At 37.8% G+C, this 26,405-nt stretch overlaps 1 protein-coding gene across 1 annotated transcript in view; it reads right to left on the bottom strand.

Moving 5' to 3' along the window:
- Positions 1 to 14,081: 14,081 nt before the first annotated feature.
- The window catches only part of SYN2 (synapsin II), a gene marked incomplete at its 5' end in the record, with an annotated part of 110,894 nt that continues 98,570 nt past the window's right edge, over positions 14,082 to 26,405 (bottom strand). Inside the window, 3 exons of the mRNA XM_008948187.1 lie at positions 14,082 to 14,348; positions 16,535 to 16,826; positions 20,586 to 20,646. Coding sequence (XP_008946435.1) covers positions 14,213 to 14,348; positions 16,535 to 16,826; positions 20,586 to 20,646 — 489 coding nt within the window. The remainder of the gene's footprint in view (positions 14,349 to 16,534; positions 16,827 to 20,585; positions 20,647 to 26,405) is intronic.

Below are 26,405 nucleotides of genomic sequence, written 5' to 3'. Positions count from 1 at the left end.
TTTTTTTTTTCCTTAGTTATTCAGGAATTAATGGCATGGCAGACATGTTCCTCCTTCCAAATTGATGAACAGCTTCAGTTCTCGAGACTGAAACAGAACTTAGTGAACAAATTTAATAACGGTGTCTCCAAACGTGTTGTGGTGTATTCATAGAATCATAGCATCATAGAATGTTTTGGGTGGAAATTATAAAAGGGACCTGTCAAGGTCATCCTGTCCAACCCCCTGCAGGGAGCAGGGACATCTGTAATTAGAGCAGGTTGCTCAGAGCCCCAGCCAACCTCACCTGGGATGGTTCTAGGGATAGGGCAGTGACCACCTCTCTGGGCAGCCTCGGCCAGGGGCTCACCACACTCAGCATAAAAAAAAATAAAATAAATAATTCTTCCTTATATCTAGTCTAAAACTCCCTCTTTTAGTATAAAACTATCACCCCTTGTCCTATTGCAACAGGCCCTGCTAAGAATTCTGTCCCCAGCATTCTTATAGGCCTCCTTTAAGTAAGGAAGGAAGATTTATTTTAAATTTAAAAGAGAACTGAAAGCTGCCTTATCAATATTTGTTTCATGTATCCACAGTGTTTATCTTCTAAAATGCATTTATTTAGTTTTTTTTTTTTCTTTAATATTTTACTTTTGGCACAATAATAAGCAGTCATAGAATGTCTGAGCTGGAAGGGGCCTCCAAAGGTCATCTAGTCCATCTCTTGATCCCTCTGTCAGACAACATAAGTTCAGATTCAAAACATTGGTGTAAAGGTGCAAAACTTTTATAAGTAGTTACAAATAAGATTAGTTAGAAGTTATCTCACAAAATCAGCAAGATTGATCTTCCAAGTGTGTGCATCAACCAGAAATTGTACCAGATGGTTGTCTGATGCTGGTGGAACTGGGTGTGGGAGCAGTTGTTGGACTGGTGTAATGCTTTAGCTTTTAGTGATTTGTATAGAAGCAAGGAACTTATGTGAACATGGGATTAACAGCAGCTCAGCCAAGAGTGTGACAACTGAAACAATCACTGAATGACAGATCAGTAATTCAATATATAAACACTACTATTTGCAGTATCTCTCTGTGTTGCAGAAGGGATGAGATAGCAGCCAAGTCAACGAATCCTGCTCATTTTCCCTCTTTCTGCTTTTGGTTTTGGTAATATTGTGATTCAACATCTTTACAGAAGTTTTTACACTGTGAGGTTTTTTTTTCCTTCCAAAATATGTGGCAGTTATATTGATATCAGGAAGAAACAGCCAAATAACAGCTACAGAGTATCTCTGGTGAGAGGATGGCAACAGACCCAAAAAATCCACTCTAACCAGATCTGCTGGGGAGAAGAGAGAACAGGCTTTTTACACTGAAGTGAGCTTTTGGCATACATCTTCTGTACACTGTGAAAAAAAATTATGTACTTGGATTACAAAATAATACAGGCCACTGGGTGCAGCCACACATGAGTTATCTACATTGTGCTTGAGACACAAGAGGCTGATGTGAACTGTCCTTTCTCTTGGTATTTGGAAAGCAAGTCTTTGGAGTAAGATGTACAGAACTAATCAATCTATATACATACACAAATAAGGTTGAGAAATTTTTGATTGTTCAGCCAGCACCTCATACTGATACTTATTTTTTTTTAAATTTACTCTACAAGTGCACTCACACACTTGCTTGGGCTCCTGTCCCTAACAGGTGGCCCCACAGCGCCTGCAGTGCCCAAGGGCTCTGCCATGGAGCATCTCACCTGCTGCTCCTCAACACTTCTCCTGGAAGGGTCCTAGAGGCTCTCAATCTGTGCTGAGCAACGTTTGGTACCTGTGGTTTCTCTCTCACAGTGGAATGTGTACATTATCATTCTGCTGTGCTGTTCATGTCTTTGCCACTTTTCCTGCAAGGCAGCATAATTGGTCATAGCTGGTAGTTACCTGCTCTTCAAGATTTTTTTTTGGTAAAATACCTCTTTGAGAAGAGAGCTGATGCTTTGGAAGGAAAGGAAGCTGCTCATTTTTTAAGCAGCATGCTTGTACTGCTCTTTAGCCCTGAAATTTTGGTATCTTGGGAATACTATGTTCCACAATTTTCTTTTGAGAAATCAACATTTCCTCCATTAAGCATATACCCTGTGAAATACTGATACATATATTAACCCTTACATCCATTTGTTGAAAACATAAATGGTCCATGTGCTAGGTAGCTATCAATCTGGCAACATTATGGTCTTTTCTGGCTTGAATCCTCCTTAAAGCACACACATTTTTAGTCTTCATTGCTGTTAAAGCATAACTGGCTCCTACTGGTATTGGACTCCTTTTGGTGGTAATTTAATGAATAGAGTTTGCTTACCATAGCAGTAGATTGGGTGCCAGTGTTCCACACAGAAAAGCAGTCTCCTCAAAGCCCAGTCTGTTCCAAGAAAGCGACCGACTCCTACAAAAATGACATAAATTAGTTTAATTGTCGTACACCAACTTTCAACGCTGCTACAGCACCAACAGCTAAATAAGCAGAAAATCACTTCACCCTTTTGTGTGTGTGTCAGAAGCTCAGTAACTGGGGGTTTTGATCAGTTGTGCTGTTAAATCACTTTCAATGCTGATTCAAAAGGGCATGTTGCTGAAAACCAAAGCTGGCATTAAGATACTACTCTAGATTAGATGATGGATTGTATTTTAGAAATGTATTGTGCAAACTGGGCACAAAAGTTAGCCTTGGCTTCATTGTTATTTCATTGCCTATTTCAGACTTATTGAACTTGATGCAAAGGAAAGAGCAGCAGTCAAAAATTGTTCTTAAAAACTCCTTTCAAACTCCATCAATATAACCTAGAATATGTAAGTTCTTATTTCAGGAGAACAAACAGACTTTCTGGAACATAATATAATACATGACAAAGATTGATTGATTTAAATGAATTTTTTTTCTTGTCTGTGTCAAATTTATCCCCATACGTTTCTAATTGTTTGGGATCTTTTCAGAGCCCTTTTCTAAGAACAAGGCTAACTGGAAATGCAGCTTTTAGATTTTTCCAGTTCCTGAAGACCACTTTTCAAACGTAGCATAGCCTGAAGGAAATACTTGGTCTGTCGTTGTCTGATGATGCAATTTAGTCAGTTAAGGTCTTGTGATATCTTGTTGAAATATGCACAGGCTGTAATTGCTTCCTGTCAGTGGTCAAGGAAGTGATTTTAATATTAGAAAGCAGGGTCAGCATGGAAAGTGTGATAGTCTGAGATTTAGTCAGAGGATGCTGTAGTTCTGACAGCGGGGTGCCCACCTCAGCTGATGCTGAGCATTGAGGCAGAAGTGTGGCTAGAAGGGCAGCTGAAGTAGAAACTGCCTGGAGTTGGAGGTGAACTCTAGGACTCAATGACAGGCTAAACAATCAGCACAAGTCCCCAGGAATGGGTATAAATATTCCTGATCCTACTGTTTCTAACCCAAACTGACTGATTCTGTGCAGACTAAAATCAAGTATCCAGGTAGATCTACCCAGTTTTTACAAACCTTTTTTTTTGGTGAGGAAAGGAACATAAACATGCCTCTTTCGCAAGCAACTTCCACAGCCACAATCCTGTCTCAGAAGCAGCTTTGACAAACCTGCCAAACTGACTTTAACTTGGGCTGGCTGAACCTAATTGGTGCAAACTCGTTACCCTGAGGGAAGAAGAGAAAGACCATAAGAATTGTCCTGCTGGTTCAAAACAATGGTCAATATAATTGTATTCCTTTTCTGACTGCTGGCAATATGAGAGGATAATAAGAAAAAGATATTTTACATGGTTAATTTTGATTATGATCATGCTTTGGTGTAGGACCCCAAATATAGCCTACAGATAAATGAGAATTTCCTGAGATGTTCTATTTCTCTTTGAACTTCTACAGAATGGACAAAATTCCGGTTCAAGAGGGCCAAAAATAATAGCAAAAAACTAATTAATCACCAGAATTACCAGGAATGTTTGCTCACAATTAAATTTTAATTCCAAATTCGAATTTCCTGTGCTCTGTGTTGTACTAACTTGCAGGAATGAGCTGGTAAGTTACTAGGGAACAGCTGCTGAGCTGTTTAAACAGATTTCCTGCTACTACTGCAAGGAAAGCCTGTGCTGCAATGGTATCCCTGAGCTTTATTTGGCTCTTGTGCTATTCTGAGCAAAGGCTCTCCAGCTGTTTCTGAGAAACCCAGCATCCCCGTTTTGCCCGTTTCATGGCATTTTAAGGGAAAGCACTTGGGAAGGTTCACCATCTTCCAACCGGAAAGAAAATGGAAACACATTTTTCTGAACTGCTGAGTCACTCTGACACTGGAGCCAAAAGCTGATGCAATTCTTCTTTTATCACCGGAAGATCTCTTTGGTAATCACAGACACACCTCTTATTTCAATAGCTTCACTGGAGGACTGTGGATTCCTCAGACCTAACCCACTATCTACAAATCACACTTTTGTTTTCCAGTCTCAATCTCTAAGAATAAAGGTTTGAAAGGCTGCAAGGAGCAGGTGTCTAAGGAAATTTCAGTCTTTTGCCATGGAGTTTCAAGGTGGCTTATGCACAGAAATTCAGAGCAAAAGTGTTTCTAAAATATGAATCTCTACCTAAATGTTTTGATGTGTATTTAATTCTTAACACTAGGTAAAAGTCTTACTTTTGTGTTGTGTGCCACAACAATATGTTTTTAACAGGAATTATTTGAACTTGCACAGTGTAAATACGAGCACTATAAAACAACAAAGTCTCCACTTTCAGTCACTTCTCTAATGTCATATGCAATATCAGATTGTATTACTACAACTAAGAAATTTCTGTATGTGACTAAGTTAATAATGCCTTGTTACCAGATTTACTTCCTGAATACTTTTTACATATTTACAAATTTACTTTCTGTGGTCAGCTTGATTAAGAAGAGCTTGACCCGGTAAAAAGTGTAATAAAAGTTTTACTAACTTCTGCATCAAAAGAATAAGCCAAATGCTAGCAAAATATTAAGCTGGCGTTTAAGTTGGCTCTGACATTAATATAAATAAAAAAATTAGCAGCATTTTCAAGAGAGTTGAAAGAAATGAGATCAATGTATTGCTTAACTGTTAGATGCTCTCCAGTTTAAAAAGTAATTGATATTCCTTCTTCCACACCCTTCTGCCATAATTATGTAAAGAATCTGGATTATGCTTCCGACTTGATTTAACTGTTTTATAATAAATCACAAGCATACCTTGCCTACTTGATGATATTCCTTTAAAGTTGTGCCAGTCTTTCCATTATTAAATCATGTTTAGTGTTATATACTGGTTGCTTAAAAAAAAAAAATCCATTTCAAGCTTGAACTTGCTGTGCATTCTCAGCTAGCCGTATGTGTGAGGGAGCACAAAAAACATCAGTACTATTTAGCAACTTAGCACACTTTTTCAGTTTAATGGAAATTTTGGGTTTTCTTAAAAAAAAAAATAAATGTGGCAAATAAACATTTATCATAATTAGAGCTCCAGTGTGTTAATGGGAAGAATAAGCACAAAAATAATGAAGCTCTGCATTTTGTGCGTATGGTCTATGTGCTGACCCTATATATTCCTCCTTTCCCCTGCCACCCCCCCATCATAAATTTGTTGAAAATTTGACTTTTGAACAGGAAGCAAGCAGCTAAAAAGGAAAACGTGTGTAGAGTAGGAAGGCTTGAGAGTTTTAAACACAGCAGTTCAGATGCAGATAGGTACAAGAGTCCTAGTTATACACTCTGCTACTATTCTGACTTGTCCAGTGCTTATGCAGAAGTTCAGAATTAGATAAGAACTGAAAATAAGTGTGTCTTCTTGTAACCTTTTTAGTTATGAATTCTCCCCTTACACCACCTTTCTCTGACTCCCTCATATCCCAGAGAAAGATGGAGACTTTGTAACTCAGTATGACTGACCAGTCTGAAGAAATTTTCAGTCTGGAATGCTGTATGTTTTGTTCAACAACACAGATTTTTTTAATAGCTGAATTAATTCAGCTATTATTTCAGGAGTGTTCAAAACAAAACACTAGGTCCTGTATGGGTCACTCCATAGAGCTCATAGCTGCTCAGTTTACTTGCTCCCCTACTTCTAATTTTTATGCATGACCTACAGAAAGTCAAAAAGAAATGTTGGATTGAAATACCTACACCTTAAGCAGATGTTCTAAGACTTATCTGAAAGTTACTGTAGGGATAATAACATTCCTCTCCATGGCTTTGTCCTGAAGAAGAAGTGTTCAAAGAACCAGCAATTCCATTTCCCAGTATGCTCCTACTGACTCCAGTAAGATAAAATTTTATCATTTCAGTTGAAAAGTGACCTGGTCCATAGTGTCTTGAAGATATTTTATCGCACATTTTTCAAAACAGATTCAGTCTTTTCATTCAATCATTCATCATTTATCTGCTGTTTGTAAAGAGAACTTAGGGCACTTAAAATAAGCCTCCAGTTTGGCTTTCGTTTTTTTTTTTTTTTTTCCCCCTCTTTTTTTAGGGGAGCAGAAGGACAGCTTTTTTACTTGTTTTTGGAAGTTTTTTAAGCCTGCTTTAGGTTTTTGCTGTAGTCGGAGAGAGGTATGCTAATAAACTCATCCTAATACCTCTTTGGAAGGTACATTTACTGTACCTAAGTGTGATGTGAACACCCCTCATATCCAAGCTCTCAACTACCAATGCATCCTTTGCTAATGTCTCGTGCTACATGGAATTGCCAAGCGGTCTCTTATCCAAATACTTACTAGGCTGAGAACTGCTTAATCTCCGAGATCAGGGAGACTTATTCTGATGTGGCTGTAGACTCTAGACAGTTAACTTTGCAGAAATCCACTGAAGGCAGTTTGCTTTTCAGAAGTTGCCGAGGGCATAATTTGGCTTTTTGCAGTTTGAGGGTGGGCTGTTTAACCTGAACAAGTTCCAGCTTGTTCAGCTATAATTTAACAATATATTTTCCCCATACTTGCTGTGTTCCTCCCAAGAGATGCTTGCATCTCCTTAATGCATGAAAGGATACCTGTATTTAATGTACATATTAAATAAGTCTGTAAATTCTCACATAATTTTACATTTAAAAGTACTTTTGAGGTGTGTATGTATATATAATTTTGTTAGATGCATGTACAGAAATAAAACAGTCTTTGCTCTTCTCTTTTGTACCTCCTAAAGACATGTAATCTACAAAGCAGGAGAACTGCATGATAAAATGTGCCAGAGTGGAATGCATAATTATTCCAGAGGAGAGTAAGTCAGTTCAGAACTTGTACTAACATTCTTAAGGGCAGCAGGAGTCTTCTTGCCATGAAATTACATCAGCTCTCCATGGCTCAGAGTCAATGCACATGCTTTCCCTTTCTAGTAAAAAAAAAAGAGGTGTGAAAAATGCTAATGTCTTCAAAAATGTACTGTAGAACAAAGCTGAGTACACGAATAGATATTATAACATGGTGTTCACCTGTAAGTGAACTTGAGTTAGAGGAGAGATTGAGACACTGTACTTCTAAAACAAACATTTCACTTTTTTAATAGATTAAGTCATGACTTGCAAACAGACAAAAAAACATATAAATAAGAAAAAGAATGTTTCCTTGATCCTAGTTCAGAGACATTCCCACAACAGGTGGGGCAGAGGCCTTTAAATTACAGGCCTCCTCCATATACCCAAATTTGTTACAATTCCACCAAGCAACGGGAGAGACATTTTCACAGTAAATAGCAGTGGATGCGGCTAGCAACACCCATTTTCAGGATTGTTAGAAGATGAATGTTCGCTTGGGATTGTGTAGTAACAATATCAGACGTAGAATCTGTTCTACGTGGAAACACTCCCCAGTTTCCTAGGAGTCTTGGGATGAGGCATACAGGACTTACTGCTATTATACCTAAATTGTCACCAGGACAAACAAGTGACTAACACAGCTCAGCACTGCTCTCATTTACTATCATTTCTAGGTAGCAATTAGGCCTGGTTCATTTAGTGGAGAGGTAGTGTCTAATTTCCATTTCCCCACGAGGAGAGGGGAGGAAAGGGGCATTTCCTTTCTCTTAAGCTAGAATATCTGGCGCTTACAGCCCTTTGGTGGATCTATTGTGCGAGGCAAATCGTACATAAGCTGAGACGGCACCTTGGCAGCAGAGCTTGTTTGTGCACTAAATTCTAGTGGCAGTGTCTTCAGTAACACACCACGTTTCTTGCTGCACAAGGCCAGGGGAGTATGTGTACGGTCTCGGGCTCTGCACGACTGAAGAAAAACCTGTGTGTGGGGAAAGCATACCTAAAGATACATCTGTGCTCACGACACTGTTGTTAATGTGGGTTGCAAAGAAAGAAAAACGTGCAAAAAGCAGAGACTACAGGAGCTTGGCTTGAGCCAGCCAAAACTATGAAGTATTCAGTGATGATAGATATAGTCCAGATAGTTATCTACTGTTTAAAGGCCCCATCTGGAAGATTTACATAATCATCAGTTGGAGAGATCTGTGCAGTAGATCTCCAGTTAGAACACACTTGGCAAGTGGGGTGTTAGCTTATGGCATTCTGCACTTAGTGAAAGGATGCTTCACTCCCTCTTCTTTCTTTGTATGTTCAAACTCCTCCTAACTTTAGGGGAGGAGGCACAAGTGAAACTGTGAGATGCTCACATTTTATTGCAGTACGTGGGTAAGAAATAAATATATTCTTCTCACATTGACTTCTTTTACCAATTATCTGAAAGATTTTTTACCTAACAGCTCCAGTTCCCACAAATAAAATTTCAGAAAACTTAAATGGCAGAACTGTATATGAGATACCTCAGGGGTAGGGGAAAAGAAGCATCAGCTTATCCTTTTATTCCTTAACGGCAGAACAAGTGAAAATCTAAACCCCATGACCTATATTAATTCTTTGGGTGATCACCTTCACTGTTCCAAGTGACAGTAAAATCGCACCTACACTTTAGGTTTTGCTACAGGCTCAAAAGGGCACATGAGACACTAGTAAAACACAAGTCTGCTTATTTTATTTTCATGCATCTAATGTGCTGTCTTGTGTTTCTTCACTACTGCAGTAACTCTGTAACTGATGGAGCAGATCTAGCTGTAAAATTTTAAGTCCCTATACAAGACCACCTCTTAAAAGTGTTTGTTACTCAACCACTTGTAACAAACTTCCGAACAGTACCTCTCAAATTTAATAAAAAATTATCAGCCCACATGTGCTACTTCTTTCTTTTGTATTTTTTTTTTTCTCCTCACCTGGACTTACTAAAGTAAGTGCACTGCTTGCCTAAGTGCTTTTAAAATCTACATAGCCTTTTACTGAAACTTTATTCTTAGTTAAGAAAGCAAGAGAAGAAGATGAACAGTGACCTTTCATTTTTTACTACTTACTTTTACTGTCTTCATGGTGTTAGGAAGCCTAGATCAGCACAAGACAACAACAGCAATTCAAAAACCTTCTTTAAAGAAAAAACTCAGCTACTCCTCAGAGCTGATAAATCCTTGAAGCAGAACTTGGCTAATGGGGATTGGTCACAAAAAAGGCACGTGTGTGTAGATTTGAAATGATTAGGGGGAGAGACAAATGCTAACAAAACCCATATGTAAAGAATTATGCTCTAAATTAATCCATTCTAAGCCTTGTCAGGTTATCTCACATTTTACCTGGTTTCTGTTACCATCCATCACTTTTATAGAAGAAAAATTTAGCTGTAAAGGCTGTTACCTTCTTCACAACGCATGTCCTGTATTGGGAAATGTCAATGTCAAGTAATGTGAAGTGGATCAGTTTTTAAACACCACATTTACCCTTGGAAGTTCTGAGCAACGCCACTGCTAACAGAAGTCAAAACTCCAGTCCCAGTCAAAAAGACAAAATCTGCCTTTTTAATGATTTTCTTCCTTTTATTGATCCTCTTTCTAATTCTTTCTAACATAAAGTGGGAAAAAAAACAACCCATGTCTCTTTTACTCCTGGGCTATCTAAAAGTGAAACAGGGGAGTAAACGTTCTGTTGTTCTTCCTAGCCTATTTTAAATTTAAAGTCGTCACTTGATACTCTATTTCTTATTGGAAATATTTGTCTTTTTTAAAAAGATTTAAATATTATTTGCAGTCTTTCTTGAGCTAATTTTTGAGCTACAAGGATCTAACTGAAAATCAGTTTTTCATGAAACTTAATGTAAACTATCATCTTGAGATGGAGTATCCTTCCTTAGAAAACAAGAAGGAATTAGACGAAATGTGGAAAACAGGATTTTGCAAATTTGGCAGCTTATTTACATATATTTATTATTTGGAAAGTGAACAACTAATTTTAGGTACCTATTTCAAAACTTCTGATATGAAATTTTAAAAACAACTTTTAAGAAATTGGAAAAAAAATTTATTGTTTAGAAATGTATGTCTAATGAAAAGCTCTTCCATGTTGGAGACACATGTATTGTCATTCAGAATTTAAATTCATTTGTACTGGCATATGCAACAGTTTAGATCATCTTTCTTAAATTACTCTGAGTCAATAATCACCTCTGGTTATTTTTGGTACGGAAAAATAAACTCTGCTAGTGATCAAAATTCATAAATGCTTCCTTGTTTGCAGCACCGTCTTGCTAAACAGCTTTATTTTGCCAGAGGAAGAAGTAAAGCTGAGCACAGTTAAGTTGCCTCTTACTCCATGCTGGAATGGCTTTGGAGGATAAGATGGAGGAGTGTCCAGGCAGAGGAGGAAACTTAGTCCCAAGTGTTGGCAACTAGTGCCATTTTGGATCACCTTGGTATATTCTGCCCAGCCTCCAACTGCCATTTGAGTGGAGCCAAGGTCTCCCACAGATCCCATATCATCCCTGACAATCGCTGTGTGGCTGTCTTGGTTTCCAAGATAGGCATCGGAGTGGGAGATCCAGAGAAGCACTAGAGGTCCAGCTTCCTATGCTGAACTTCTTCAGCCGCCTCCATCCTACCCAAGCTCACTGGAAGCTGCTGGCGATGGACAACTTGCTAGGAGATTTAGTTGTAGTCTTCAACCAAATACCAACAACAGCCGTGTCAATGCATGGATGATATGCAATGACTTCTTCAGTTTTGTAAATAGAAGCTTTATTGGATGTGATCTGTTCATTGAGACAACACTGGCTCAGGGAAGTGACTTTGTTCTTGTGGAGTAGGAAGTGTACAAAGTACAGACAATGTTTACATAGTACCTTAGTACTATTTTGACTAATTTTTACTGGAGAGCTAGTGGTTGTTTCAAAGCTAGATTAGTCACTTTGTCCATAATTACAATCTCTTGAAATCTGCTCCAGTGTTTTGAATTGGCTTCAGGCTTAATGGTCAGAAAATGGCTCCATTCCAACCTTAAGACTAGATTTGGTGAGCAGCTCTTGTAGCTTTCATTTTATCCCGATTTATAAGTGAAAGATGGAAAAAATGGTGCTGTGTTGTGCACAGAAATCTATGGTATCATAAACTACATTTGCATGGAGAAGGTGCAAGTGAAGTAGAAACCTTAAGTTACCATTTATGCAACCCTAGGTAGCATTATGTTGGATAACTGGCTACTCAGAGCTTGCACACGAATTCAGATGCAATCTGTTTAATGAAACGAGACAAAAGGGACAATAAATGTTCGAAACGACTTTTTAGAAAACCCTTTTTTTTTTTCCTGATTAATATTTTGGAGATGTGTTATAGATTGTTTAAAAATGTCTTAACCATGAAACACTGCATGAGGAACAAAAGCATGCATCGGCCTGTGTGTGACACGCTTTAGCACGCTTGGAGGTATAAAGAAGTTTTGGCATTGTGGAGAGGCAATGTGTTATGTACACTGTGTGGGAGGATACACCATGCAGGTTTGATTGCATCATCTTGCTCTCTTTTTTCTTTTTCTTTTCTTTTCTTTTCTTTTCTTTCTTTTTTTTGTTCCAGATGGTAAAACAAAGGCTGTAGTGAAACACGTTTTCTCCCAGGAAGAGGTGGGAGGGAATTTTATACGAGCGAGAAACTTTGCCTCGAGTCGAAATCTGGAGCCTGGACTAATGAACTACCTGCAATTCACATTGTACTAAATATTGCTGAAACTAGGCATGTACTAATCATGAACCATGCCAAACTATGCATAATTACTATGCTTTCTCTGTAGCAGTAATTAATTTGCGTTAGCAACTTTGATTAATCTTTCTAATCTAAAAGTAAAGCGCGTCTCAGACATGAAAGGCTCTAGGACTGCTCAGCCCAGTGAAGGGTGTTTCAATGCAGCGGGGGGCAGGAGGGGGGAAAAACTTTGAAAAATCAAAGTATAGCTGGCATTTATGGACTAAAACAACTATTAACAGTTAAAGAGGTTTGTTATTGTCTAAACGACAAGCTTCTGTACACAGTACATTCCTCCTGAAAGAAAAGAGAATTGTCATTAATTCAGCAGAAGGGCTTCTATGAGGGCTTCTAGACAAAGATGAGGGTTATTTGCCAAACAGAGTGAGCAAGACTCTATCTCAGAGAGGGCAATGCTATGGACTTGACGTTTGTAATGCTGCAGTGCAAACTTACCCAAAAATTCATTATAGTCTTAACCTGGAGGACAGCATAGACCTAGGCACGAGCGTTCAAGTATGAGCTTGAGTCAGTCCTCACTGTCAGTCTGAAAAGGGTGTCAGTGGCATTGCCTGTGACTTGGACATGCCTGCTTTTCAGGAATCACTTATGCTAAGATCATCAACCTCTGACTATGTTGACAAACAAGAGAGTGATCAGACGCTAGTGTACAAATTAAATTCTGACATCACTGGAGATTAAAGTTTCCATACTTCATTGCCAACTTCTTGTCCCAAGCCAGGCTCTTCACCCGAAGGAATACAAAACTGCTGAAAGGACTGATGTCATCAAATGGTGATTGTGATTACCTAGACTTCATAAACTACCAGACCTACAGGAGGTAAAATTTCTGAGGCAAACAGATGTGTCTACAAACCCATTACAAATCCCATAGGGTTTTTATGTTAACATTATGTTGCTCATTTTCTCCCTCACACACGCTAGTATGACTGATATTTTTCTTGTTTCCCCTGCTAGCACTGTTCCCTGGCAAGGAATACTGCTGTGTGTAATTCATGATAGGCTGAATGACATGATCCTAATTCAGAAATGGATAGTCTAGAGATCAGTAATGAACTTGATTGATTAGCTTGATTTAGATAACTAAAAAAAGCCCAAAACTGTTATTACCTTGAAGTCTGGGATCAATCTGGGATCAGTTCTGGTTTTGCCAGTTAGAGAAGTATTTTTAAAACACAAAACTTCCTAGAAAATGTAGAATGTATAGTTTTTATGATGGTGATTCAAACAGGGAATTATTTGCTATAGTTTATTTTCTTACAGGTGTGGTTTATGTCCAAATATTGTATAATCATAAAGCTACCCTTTTGATATCAAAGTAGACAACATATATATTGATGGTGAAACAAGCTTTGTAGAAGACATTTGTTTAAATCAGGCATGGGACTTTACATTTATTAAGGGGTGTTCACAAAAATAAGGGTAACATCATGCATATTCTTTGCAACTAAACCCAGTTATGGTTACAGCTTGGAAATAAATATAAACAGACATATGGAGATACGGTAGTACATAATACACTCTATTTATGACATTAAGTTAGTGTACTGATAACTCTCAGCAATACATCAGAAGTCTACAACCAGCTGATGGAAAGATTGTATAAGGAGGAAGAAACTGCTTCAATTTCTCATGGTAGTTGTGTGGCTTGACAAGGTCAGTGTGAATTGCCCCCTAAATTTGGGAGGCAAGAACAGGTCAAGACTATACTTCTGCAGTACAAAACATTTACACACAAAATACACATGCATTGCAATGCATTGGAAATGGGTCAAGCAAGGACAAACCCATTCTTCAATGCTTTATTAACACAGTTCTACAAAGGAGTCTCAAATAGGATTATATAGTTCAGTCACAGTAAGGCCACAATATTACAATGGATAAGGACCTTAGAATTCAGCTGTGTTAGTAATAGAACCCTCCTTTCTTTATTGATCATTATACATGTTCCTGGATGGTATCGCATCAAAGTCCTTCAATATCTTTTTTTTTTTTTTTTTTTGTGTAAATTTAACATATTGCTTAATACAACAGTTAGCACAGTAGAGAAGGGTACTGCCACAGGGAAAACAAAACCTATGGAACATTCACATAGTTTTTAGACTATATGCTAGGTGCCTTTAGATGGAGCTGGCTAATCAGAAAAAAGACTAGCAAAGGATTTCCTCAAGTTTCGAATAGTTTCAGCTTTTGCTTCATCTTCGTTCACAGATGACCGGAAGAAGGACGACTCTGTGAAACTGAAGGCATTTGTCAAAGACTGCGACTTGCTGCAAGACAAAAAGGCAACATGTTTTGTATGGTCATATTCTCTACCAGCTCCCACCCACATACAACTTGTATAAATTATGAGAAAAGGGAAAGTGTCCATGAGATGTAGACAGTTTGCATGTGAACAAAACGGACACTCAAGACAAGCAATAAAGTTGGGCATAGGATACAGAGCTGCTGCAACAAAGCATGTTCCTCCTGTGCTTTGGTTTCAGATGTAGGATCATCTTTAGACGACATGCTGCGTTTTTTACAGATCTGAAATGTATTCCAGAAAATTGGGCGTTATAACTTAGAACTTGAGGAAAAAGTGGGCCTGCCTGCTAAATCCAAATCGCCACCCAGCACAGGATAATTAATAATTCTGTTCATTAAGGCTGCAAACAGGTATGCGCAAAGAAAAATCAAGTCTACTGGCAAGAGTTTGAAGAATGAATTCTAAAATTGTAAAGTGCTCTCTCTGTATATATATTGGACATTTGATTCTTGATGGAGGCTTAATGACACTTTCTATCTTTAAAAAAATTCCCCAAATCAGGTATAATTTTCTTGTCTATAAGCAGTTAGTCTACCAACGCTATCCTGGTTTTAGTACTATCCTGTAACTACAGCATAAGTGTCTGTAAACGTGAATATAAATAACGTAGAAGAAGGACGATATCTGAAGTTTAAAACTTTAGTTCACGACTTGTCAGATATAATATTTCAAAAGTAGGGTTGAAGTTAAATAGAAAACATTAATGAGTTATAATCTCTTTACAAAAACATCCATACATTGGTAAAACCAGTTAACTGATTTCATTTTCATCTCCATACAACAACAGGATTTTAGTTTGGGCTGTAGTAAAGCTGAAACACTTTTCTTATTCAGATTGTCTTACACTCTTCATGGTTTGCAGCTTCTCTGCCTCTAAACTAATAATGTACAGCAAACAGTGCTACAGGCGTTTTAGGTCTTTCATAAATTATAGTTGTGCTAATGAGAATAGACTGATAAATGTTTGTTTGTACTCACTGAAAGAGGGAGGGTGGGAAGCAGCACTTGACTTGATTAGTAACACAATAAGTAGCCTAATTAAATATTTATTCACAGATTAATAACATGTACATACAGGTTAGGCAACAGCATGTGGGTGAATACAAAGCATACACATGCAAATAGAGTTGATCCTACAGGCAGGAGTTCTGAGTCTTGGTGTGGACCTAAAACTGCTTCTTGGGAGTTAGGAAGACTACTCTTATTATGGCTTGTATCTTAAAAGCTTTAATTTCTCCTTCTTTATTTTATTTTAAAGACTGTTCTCTTCCATTTGAAGAAGAGGAAAATGAAGCTAGATTTGAACAAAGAACTAAAGGAAAGGGAGAAAGCTGGGAAACAGTACGTGATACAATTCTTCTGTACCTGTTCTCAACTTGTATTAAATGTCTGAAGTTCACAAGTTAAGATTCAATCTATAAACTAGTTTTCATCTTGCTTAAGAAAATCCACCTCCCTACTCTACGTATACTTAAATAATGGGCGAATTAAAATGAGTTTTATTATTATAAAACAGAATAGAGAACTACACCGTCCTAGGAAGGTAAGGAAAATATTGTCATCTTGTTACCCAACACCTTTTTCCACTGATGTGCTCAAGTAAGGACTCAGAATTGGTTCACAATGGTATTAAAATATGAGTGGGTGGGAAAAGGGGACCTGTGTTACAGGGATAAAAAAGGACTGCATGCCAGGCTACAAGAAGAACCGCAGCTTGGCAGTCCCTGTCTAGCGTGTCCTGAGAAAGGCCTTTTGAAACTGGAATCTGTTGTCTGAGTGACTGCAAGGTGAAAAGTTTAAACAGATAAGACTTCCTCTTTTCTGTGCAGGCTTACAGCACTTCCAGAGATCATGAGTCAGGGACATAAAAAGGAGAAAACAAATAGGAAAAGATGATGAGTTTTGAGACGTGGCTGGGGCAGAGATTGCACAAGTAGTACATGAAATTTTGTGTGCTGCTTAGGATATCACTAATGATACTGTCTATCATAATCATAAACAGAGAATAAACTTTTTGAAATCTTATAACCTCAGTTTAGACTTGCAAACATATGTACATTTTTTCAATATTAGGCCAGCTCCCAAATCAGTTACAACAACAAAATCTGCGTTACGAGGAGAGGAGAAAAGGGATAAAGCATATCTTACTTAAGCTGTGGATGAGACTGAGGCTTCTGTTGTGGAGCTGGCTGTGGAGCAGGCTGTGGAGCAGGCTGTGGAGCTGGCCGTGGAGCTGGCTGTGGCTGTGGCTCGGCTTCTTTTGCTAATCTGGTGCTGGAAGGACCTTGAGCCTGGGGACGTGGCTGCTGAGTTGTAGGTGCAGGCGGACGCTGTGGCTGGGAGGTTGAGGGCTTTGCTGACTGCCCAGGGGGGTACATGCGCGGTGGCTGCAATGGCTCCTGGCTTTGGGATTGCATTCCTTGGGGTTGCACTGGGCCCCCTAGGTTCAGTACAAGAAAAACTTCATAATGTTATAGCATCAAAGAAGTCTTACTAGATATCCAACACTATAAAATAATCCTTGAATGTGATTAATTCTACTTTTGAGGAAAAAATTCTATTAACATGGACTGCAGTTTCATGGAGTCAACACTAGTCATCACAGCTGGTACATTAGTAACTTGCTTGGAGCCGCTACAATTCAGCATTAAAATTGCTAAGAAGTACCAAATTTATCACAGCAGTAGCAGTACAGACCTCAAATCAAGTCAGTGGAGTCATGCCCAGTATAATTTTGGCCTAGCTCAAGGAGACACTGCAAGATAATTGAATTTACCAGTAATATCTATTTCAGCAATACAGGTACTATTTTCTGTGCTGTTATTGAAGTTTTGTTCCATCAAAGTTTTAAAATTATTTCTGTAATATTCCACTTAGATTTACTCTCATAGCAGCAAAACAACTTTATACTGACATTTTCCATCTAATTTAAAGTCTTCTGGTAATTTATTTAATCCCTTAGTGAAATATGTCAAGAACATTACAAGAAACACAAGAAAGTCACTACTAATTCTTTACCAAGGAGATCTTTCTACTGAGAAGGAAGTATACTGGCAAAATACTGCTTCAAGTGTGAAACTACAACATGTTGTGGAGATTTAGCTTGTGAAATCCATGGCTGAAAGATGCTACATCATCATACAGGGCTTCTTTTTTTCTGCTTTCTGACTGAAATAGTGCTGTGTCAGATATCAGTGGGCATGCTGTTTTTATCTCAGATGCCTGAATGTGGTTTCCTTTAGTTGTTATAACTGAATTTTTATTCTTGCATGTGACAAGGCACACAGGACATCTGAGTTAAGGGGAAGAAAGGACAGGCTGAAATTCTGAGCAGTTTGTATAATATTTCAGTCAGGGCAAGAGCTTTGCTGAACAGTAAATATTATAGAAGACAACTGATCTAGAACATCTGGGAATTTTTAGTCTTACATAGATATTTAACACAAGTAAAAAGTTCATCTATCCAGGTCTCCAGAAGAAAACCTTCATATCTGGAAGCACTGCTGCAATGCATGTTTTTTTTTTATTTGTTTTAATTGCTATTATAGTTAGCTTTCCACTTACTATATGAGATTCCAGTGTATGTGTCTGAGAACAGCATGTACTAACGCTTCAATAAGTTTTAATACAATTGTAGCAGTGTGTTGTGGTGTAGAAAGATAAATAGCATATACTGTATGTTAAGGAATGTGCCTTCATTGTTTATTAATTTGAACCACTTCTGCAGGAAATATTTGAAGGTGATAACATGGTCTTGCAACATCTTAAATAAAAGTTGTTCTCTTATTAGCATCCTTCCACTCAATATTGAGAACCAGAAAGGTTTCTTTCCCCCACTTGTACATACAGGCTTGAATGCCAGAAACTTTACACTGAAGACAGATATAACTTTCTTTTATTGCACATTAAGCTGTACAAGATATTTCACATAAAAGATATACTGCTGTCACACTTCCAGCATTTGCTCACTTTCTTGCAGCTGGGTTGTACAAAAGGCAACAATCATGAAAGAAACTTTTACCAAAAATAACTCAACAAAACTGAACATTAAGCCTACACTGTAAAACATCTGTTCCCTGTTACCCACAATATTGCACCTAAGCATGCTTACATGCAGAGAGACATTTTGGCTTGCTTCTCATCTGTGGTATGCTGTAATAGTGTGTGCCCTTGTAAATCCTTTACAGTCAACAAGCTGAGCTCCTATCTGAGACACCCACCTCCTCTTTGCACACCCAACTCACAAATGTTGTCGTGTGAAAAGCACTTGTGAATACTTGCACTACTACATGCAAAAAATACCAACTGCTTTAAATAAAATCAGTCATCAGATTCATTTCTTCACCCCAGGGCAGTATGGTTTATTCACTTCTAGAGTGTCTGGAGGTAAGGATTGCTGAACCTGATTCTAAGTGGAATTTTCTTAATAGAGAATAAAAATAGCCAATGCCATCATTGGAATGATCACTGACTCAGACAAACGCTGATCACTGAAGCAAAATATTCATGTAATTTGCTGATAGGTAGTAAACAGTAGCACTTACCACAAACATTTAAATAGCTAATAATGCATACCTTAATTCTCATCTCACCAGCCAGCTTGTACAAATAAAAGAAACACTAAGAATGATGATTCTCACTGATAATTTTTTCAAGTGTTTGTAGGGAAAACAGAAGTAGAACATAAGGCTGTTTTCCCTTTAAACAAAATTGTTTGCACTAAACTAATGGCCACTACTGATCTTTGTACCTATTCAAGATTAAAATTATAGTTTTGTGGCTCACTTGCAACTAAGCTTTATGGTATGCTTGCCCTGTGTAGCTTGTGATTCTAGGCTAGATTTCTCACAACAGATTAACTGCCTGACAGTGTATTTCTTGTAATATTACATTATAAATCGGTTATGCAAAAATCACAAATAATTTACCTACAGAAAATCTAGCAGTTGTCAGCCATCTCGAGTCTTTTTGCATGTTTGATTTCAGGCAGTTAATAGAAACCCTATTTACGTGGATAACTCTGGGCCTGAATTTTCTTTCTAGCTAGCTGGATATGTCTAGGTTTAAAACATAGACCTGAGTTGGCACAGAAAACGGCTGACATTTTTGTCGTGGATTCTACTCAAAGAGCAAGCTCCCTAGCCGGTTAAAGGTCCCTTGGTCTACCATCACCTAACATCTCAGTATCTTAAAAAAATGAGCTCTTACAGGAAGTTTAACAGTCCTTGAGGTACTTCTTACCAAATAACCTGGGATTTAACTCTTAGATAAGTATAAGATTTTTTTTTTTAAAGTATTTGCATTAGTTTCCATTAAAAATCTCTGTAGATGACTAATTCAGAATGACAACAAAAGGTACTATTTAATTGAAATAGGATACATTAAATACTCACACGTTCACTGAGATATTGCACATAGGTGGCCCATTTACATAGCTTTGTAGCTCATAATTTAATGCAGCATTACTAAAAATATGAATACCAGTATGTAAAATAGAAGATATTTTGAATATTCCTTGGGAAGAACTGTATCTTATGGAGTCACAGAAATATTAGACTTCCACCCACGTATAAGTAAAACTCAAATGTTAACAAACTTTATAAAATTATAAATAAAAAGCCTCACTAGCAAATTCTAATCTAGACTTTTAAAAATATATCATGGATCACCTACCTATTGGTCATGCACACACACAAAAAAATAAAGGCTATGAGTACAGTGTGCACACACAGAGGAAGCAAAAGTATTTAGATTTGCACCTTGGTGGTATTTTACTGAACGATATATAATACTCAAAAAATACTGTCTAACCATCCATCATGTACAGTAGCACTGGGGTCTAGAGAGGCACATTCTTTGTACACTGTTGACAACAGCCCTGAAATCACAAATTTTACAGAGAAAGGTAGGTAAGCATTACACGCACAGACGTGAACAAGGAAACAACCAGACGGTATAGTTGACACTGCATAGAAAAAACACAGTCCAGGTCAGCACTGAAACAATGCAAAAATTGAACAAAACTGGTGTGTTTGCTTTTAAGATCGTGTGTTTGGTTCTTTCAATTTTTTTTTTTTTTTTTTTTTTTCCCCCCCATTTTTGCTTTAACCCCTGCTTTTAGTCTCAATTGTCTAAGTAGCCTGGACTTGTTTTGGTCCTACTGCAACGCCATTACAGTCGAGAATGTACTGTAAACAACCTTGAGGTGGTGGTCGCTGAGGTGGGATTTTGTTTGGCTCTGGCTCCTTTAGTGATCCACTCTGGAAAACACATTTGAAAACAAAAGAAATATTAGAGTAGCTTAGTTCCAGTTTTCCACTAATTTGTCTTTACTTTCATTACAAACCTCTTTATGGGCTGGGGCTGAACGTATACTTCTAATTCATTCCAGAAAACATTTTCAAATTTAGTTGCTGTCTGACATAACATGTGAATCCTGGATTAATTCACAGCTGAGTCCTTAAAAAAAAATAATTGTTTTCCCTTTGCAGCATGCCATCTCTATACGAGGAGTGCCTCCTCAGATCTTACCCCAATTTGTGCATGGTCTTTCTCCCTCAGTTCCTAGCACCTTGAATGACTTTTCTGTATCTCACTGCTTCTGCTCTATTTTTTTTGGATAGGCCACATAGAAAATGGACTTCAGATATCTTTGCGTAATTTAAGAAATAGTTTATTTTTAATTGGGTTCACTTGTGCCTGGAAGCATTAGCACAGCAGGACTTTTTGCTAGTGATAGTTTCATTTTGATTCACTGACTGTAAATGGGAAGGGAGATGGATTTCTCTAGGTTAGCTGCTTTGCTATGCAAAATGAAAGAAGGAAGCAAAAACCACAGACAAATAATAAAAATTATTGAAATTACTTCATGCTACTCCATCTACCATGTTATTAGAAACACATGTAATACTTAACTTTTCAAAACAGGAGATTTTTTTGGCAGTATCCTTTTCAAATGTATACTTGTTGAGAGGAAAAGATGGGCCTGAACCAAAACCTTGGAGCAGAACACCCTCTGGGAATATTAGTATTTGAATCCAAACTTTGTGTAAGGCCATCTCTAATATTTTGAAAAGTGAAATATGTTAAATCATTGGACATAATAGCTTTTTTTTTTTTTTAAATGATCCAGAAATTAAATTGCCATCTGCCAAGAGGGGAAAAAATCCCAAAATGTATTAAATAGTAAATGCAAAATTAATTAAACATGCTTCTTGTAAATCTTTTTTTTTTTCTGAGAGATTTGCATTTGGTCTTAGAACTATAGAAATAAATCTTATGCATAGTGATGTGAATTCCTGTACAGCAATCTGAAAATTACACTTTTTAAATGTTACAGGACAACAGCACTCTGTTGTATGTAGTTGTTGTAAATTACTTTGTCTGCTCCAGCTACATAAATAAAAGGACATAGGACAGGTCCCAGACTAATTATTCAGAGTTACCAAATGATATGCACATAATGAATGAGGCAAAATCTGATCCTTACATTAACTGAGCCAGTTACATAGTTCTTGTTAAGCATCATTGTAAGGATGAGGATGTGTTAAAAATAAGAGACTTCTGTAAGCAAAGACACAAGCACCAGGAAATTTTAAAGTGCTTTAGTGAGGGTTAAAGTCTTCTCTGTTTTGCTTCTCGTCGACATTAGTAACTCCTTGGATCCTGGGAAAATTAGCTCCAAGAGAAAACCTTGAAAAGTTGCCCCAGAGGAGTAAACTCCTCTCTTATTCTAGTACCATTGTTCTGATGCACTGGCACCTTCCTCTGGATGCCCTTAGGGCACTTGGGTGCTGTGCATTATGGAGAGAGCCTGGGTCTCCTTTGGGGGTGGTGTGGGACACATGCAGCGTGCTCTTAAAGGGAAATTGTAAGTACTTGTGCTTAAGGACCTCCAAGAGCTTCTTTCTGAAGGATCAAACAGATCATGTAGCTTTTGTAAGAAAGCATGCACAATATTTTATAAGGAATGTTACTATGATGACTACATGGTAGACTTCCTAAGCCTTACAAAGAGCCCCAAACCAACCTGCATGGTTCTGTGCTGTGGCAGAAGATGGGTAGGGAGGCTGTGAGTATTGCTATTTACCTTCTAAAACAAAAGATTATGGAGGTAGAACTTATTTGTTATTTAGAAACTAAAAACACAGGCTGGCAATTTAAATTCACATCTACTTTAACATTAAAACAACGTCTCCAGGGCCTCTGTCTCCTCCATGCCTTGAGGCTGAAGCAAATCTGCCATTTGTTCTTGCACTGAAATGGTCTTGGGTTTTATCACACATCACCAAACTGACTTGACATGACAACATCCGTACTTACACAATCTGCATATCTCTCCATCTTACAAAGAAATTATTTTATCCTAAATTAGGCTTTCGATAAACCTTACAGAAGTTTGCTAATCCTTACCTCAACTGTTCTGAAAGCTGAGAGCCTTTGTACACGTTCTGTTGAAGGTGTATTTCCCCCCTTCTAGTCACTGACTGCAGCTGTCCTGATTTTACCACCCACACATCCTTTTTTTTTTCAACAGATATCACCTGGTGCTTCCAGGAACCTCACCCACACTCCAGGCCAATCACATGGGTATATTACTTTTGCTAATTAGCCAACCCACCCAGGCTGACCCAAAAAGACTAATTAGCATTACATTCCTAATAGAGAAATCTTACTCATGGTTTTTTAGTGGTCTGTAGTAATCCAGTCCTTTTCAAGAGTCTTTCTTCCAGACAGTCAAAAACCTTGATACTTGATATTAAAGGCGGGCTTTGAACCAGTCTTGTTTGCTGTCCTGAGCCAAAGCCTTTAATAAAACCCAGGCTTCTTCTAAAACACCAGTTGTTGGCAAATTAACTACAGGCTGTTACTTCTCACCTCTCCAAGGTGGTGTGCCAATGTAATTGTAAGAGCTGCTAACTCCTTATAGGCAACACAATCTCTCTGAACAGAGATGCTGGACTAGACCTGTCCTGCAGATGCATTCACCCCTCTTGTGTGTTTTTTTTTTTTTTTCCTCTCTTTTTTCCTTTGTTGCCCAGCCTAGAAGCTCACCCTCCTACCACTTTTCTTTCAGTACAAACATGTTTTCCTGTACTGCAGTTCTGAGCTACAAATTTGCCCAGTGCTTAGTTCTTAATCGAGGATTAGAATGCAGCATATATCATGGAAAAGGATCCTGAACAGATTCTTACTGAGGTGCTCTGGGCTGAAGAGCAAAATTAGTAGTAGAGAAGCTAGAAACACTAGTGTTTAGTATGGTTCAGGATTACCTAAGTGAGGTGTGGTAACTGCTGTCATAAGGAGCCCTTTTAGTTTTCATTTTATGGAACACAACTTTCATACCGCATCCAAATTCCCCAGTGAGAAGGAGTTGCTAATGTTGACAGTAACAGCACATAGAAGTGCTTAGAGAATCTCCCCTGTTCAAAGGGGATTTACTGTTTATATAACTATTCTAAAAAATATACAACTTCACTTGTGGAAACCTCTAAGCCACATGAATGCTGCAGGTACACTACAGTGATTTCTCAACTCTGGGTACAACAATTGGTGCTTTGGTTGCTTAATGGTCTTCAAGAATATTGGTTACGTTAAATATAGCAAGTGCAGAAAACCCACTGCTTGTCTAGAAGACAGATGTCTCTAGATGTCTCTGTAGCATTTCCTTTCCACACTTACCTGAAACAGCCTCCTTAGAATTTTAGGGGTAGAACTGGAGGAAAGAATTGTTCAAAGCATGTTGTATTAAAATTCGATCAGTGCTATTACTTCTTTTTCTACCTTCTCTATTTATATAAATGCAGACTGGATTCATATATACTTGAATTTTGAATAGTCTGAAGAATGTTGAAATGGGTGGGAGCAAAAGCAGCAACTTGGCAGGGAAATAGCCCTTGGGCAAAAAAAGATGCTAAACTGAGTCCCAGCAAAAATTGATTTTGATTTGGCTGAGTTTGAAGATTTTGTGGACTATAGTTGGAGCACGTATAGTTGTTTTTGGGTTTCATTTGGTTTTCTTTGTAATGCAACGATAGAAGCTTTGCATAGGTATTTCAATACTTGAAGAGAAAGGTATGTTTTTCAGGTCAAAAACTAGAGGGATCAACTGAGAATTGCCAAAATATGAGCTGAGCTGTATCTCACACAGGAACAAGAATAAACGGTAAAACAATTAAGTAACAGGAGAACTAAGAAAAAAATGTGATTGGTGAGAAATAATTTAGATCATTTAAGTGGGCTGTCAACAGTAAATGAATGAATTGCCAAGGATTATGATGCATACAGGAGCAAGGGCAAGACAGCAGGTAGGATGAAAGCTAAAAATGAGATTGAGGTAAAAACAAAAGATCCTCCTGGGCTCATATTGGTCTGACCAGATATTCTTCATCCCAGAAATCAAACCCAGCTGACTCATGAAATACGGAATTCTATATCAGATATCTCCAACACTTGGAAATGTGCAAGTTACACTAGGGAAGGTTAAGCACTAATACTACAGGAATTACATTGTGGGTAAGGAAGTGGCTACTGAAGAGAGGCAGTTATTGAAGAAAAACTAATGGGAAAGATATAACTGGGATGTAGAACTCAAGTAGAATTTTCATTAAATTTGGCATAAAAAAAGTAGGTGTGCGCTCCTGAAGCCTGTAGATGATACAGAGCTGAAAGACTGTAGGACCAAAATACCCTAAAGAAAGAATGAAGCTGATTAGTGGAGTTTAAAAAACAAAAAAAAAACCAAACCCAAACATAAGTGCAATGTCCAAAATAATTTATATATGGACAGACATCTGTCAGAAATGCAGAGCTCACTAACTGAAATAACTGAAATCTCATGGGAAAGATTTGTGTGGTGAAAACCCCAAAATCTTACCACACATTCAGTGAAGTATTTCCTACGGGTGTTAGGCAAGATGCTGAGTATCATTCACATCACCCCTGCTCAAGAAAGATGAATGGAAGCTGATCAGCCATAAAAAACATGCTGTTAAAGTGACCAGGCAGGTGGGAAAGTCTATGCCTACAGCATTTGGAAGAACTTGTCTTGCTTAGGTTAGCAAAATGAAGACTTGAATACAGTCCAGTTACTTTTTATAAATACATTGTACTGGTGAACAGCTAGGCAGAAAACAAGGTAGACTGAAGGAAAAGGCAAACCATGAAGAAATGGGTATAAACTGCGTAAAACTGGGCTGGAGATAAGCACACATTGTAGAATTTAGTAAAGCAGTGTGATCTTGAAGTGGCTTTCTGATATGGAGCATCCAGAGAAAAAGAAACTCCTTAGCACTTTGTTGCTTACACCTTACAAAGAAGCCACCTTCATTTTGTGTAGCACAAACAGGGCAGCTAAAGGAGAGCTGGCTCCTGATTTTTACACTTTTTACATTTTTTTTAACAGTACCAGTGTTCAGTCTGGCTCATCTCCACTGAGGAAATCTATATGGAAAAAATACTCTCAGCAAAACTGATGCCAGCCTACAGTTTCTTCACGTTGAAGTTGTGATGAAGAATCCAGAAATTTAAAGCAGCTTTTCTTATTGTTCAATGAACTTTCCAAAGTACCAGTGCAGAACCTGTTAAGGTCTTTCTCTAAATGGGGAGGGAAATTACTGCTAAGATTAGAAAACAAGCTACACGGTGTAAATTTTACTTGGAAGAGTATTTACAAAATACACTGGAAAAGAGTTGTTTTTTTCAACATCAAAAAGTATCCTAACTTAGATTTTAGAGACTAAGTGTTTTCTATTGCCAGATAACTAATTACTTCCCAGAGACTAGTTTCCTTCTTGAATATTTTTACAGTCCTAAAAACAAGTACCCTGGTATGGACTCACTGTATTTTAAAAGCTATACTCCAGTATTTTGCCTGAGATACTAAAACAGGTGACCTTCCATTGCTCATTCCAGACCTGTTTTTTATTATTCTGCTGAACAGAAATAATCCCATTCCCCAAAGAGAGAAGGCTTGTAGAGGAAAAGCTAGGATATTGAGTTATTAGAAAGAACTGAAGTA

The sequence above is a fragment of the Merops nubicus genome, unplaced genomic scaffold, assembly GCF_000691845.1.
Source record: "Merops nubicus isolate BGI_N331 unplaced genomic scaffold, ASM69184v1 scaffold15599, whole genome shotgun sequence".
Taxonomy (NCBI): Eukaryota; Metazoa; Chordata; class Aves; order Coraciiformes; family Meropidae; genus Merops; species Merops nubicus.
The sequence above is the reverse complement of the archived record's forward strand: the minus strand, read 5'-3'. Positions and strand labels throughout refer to the sequence as shown.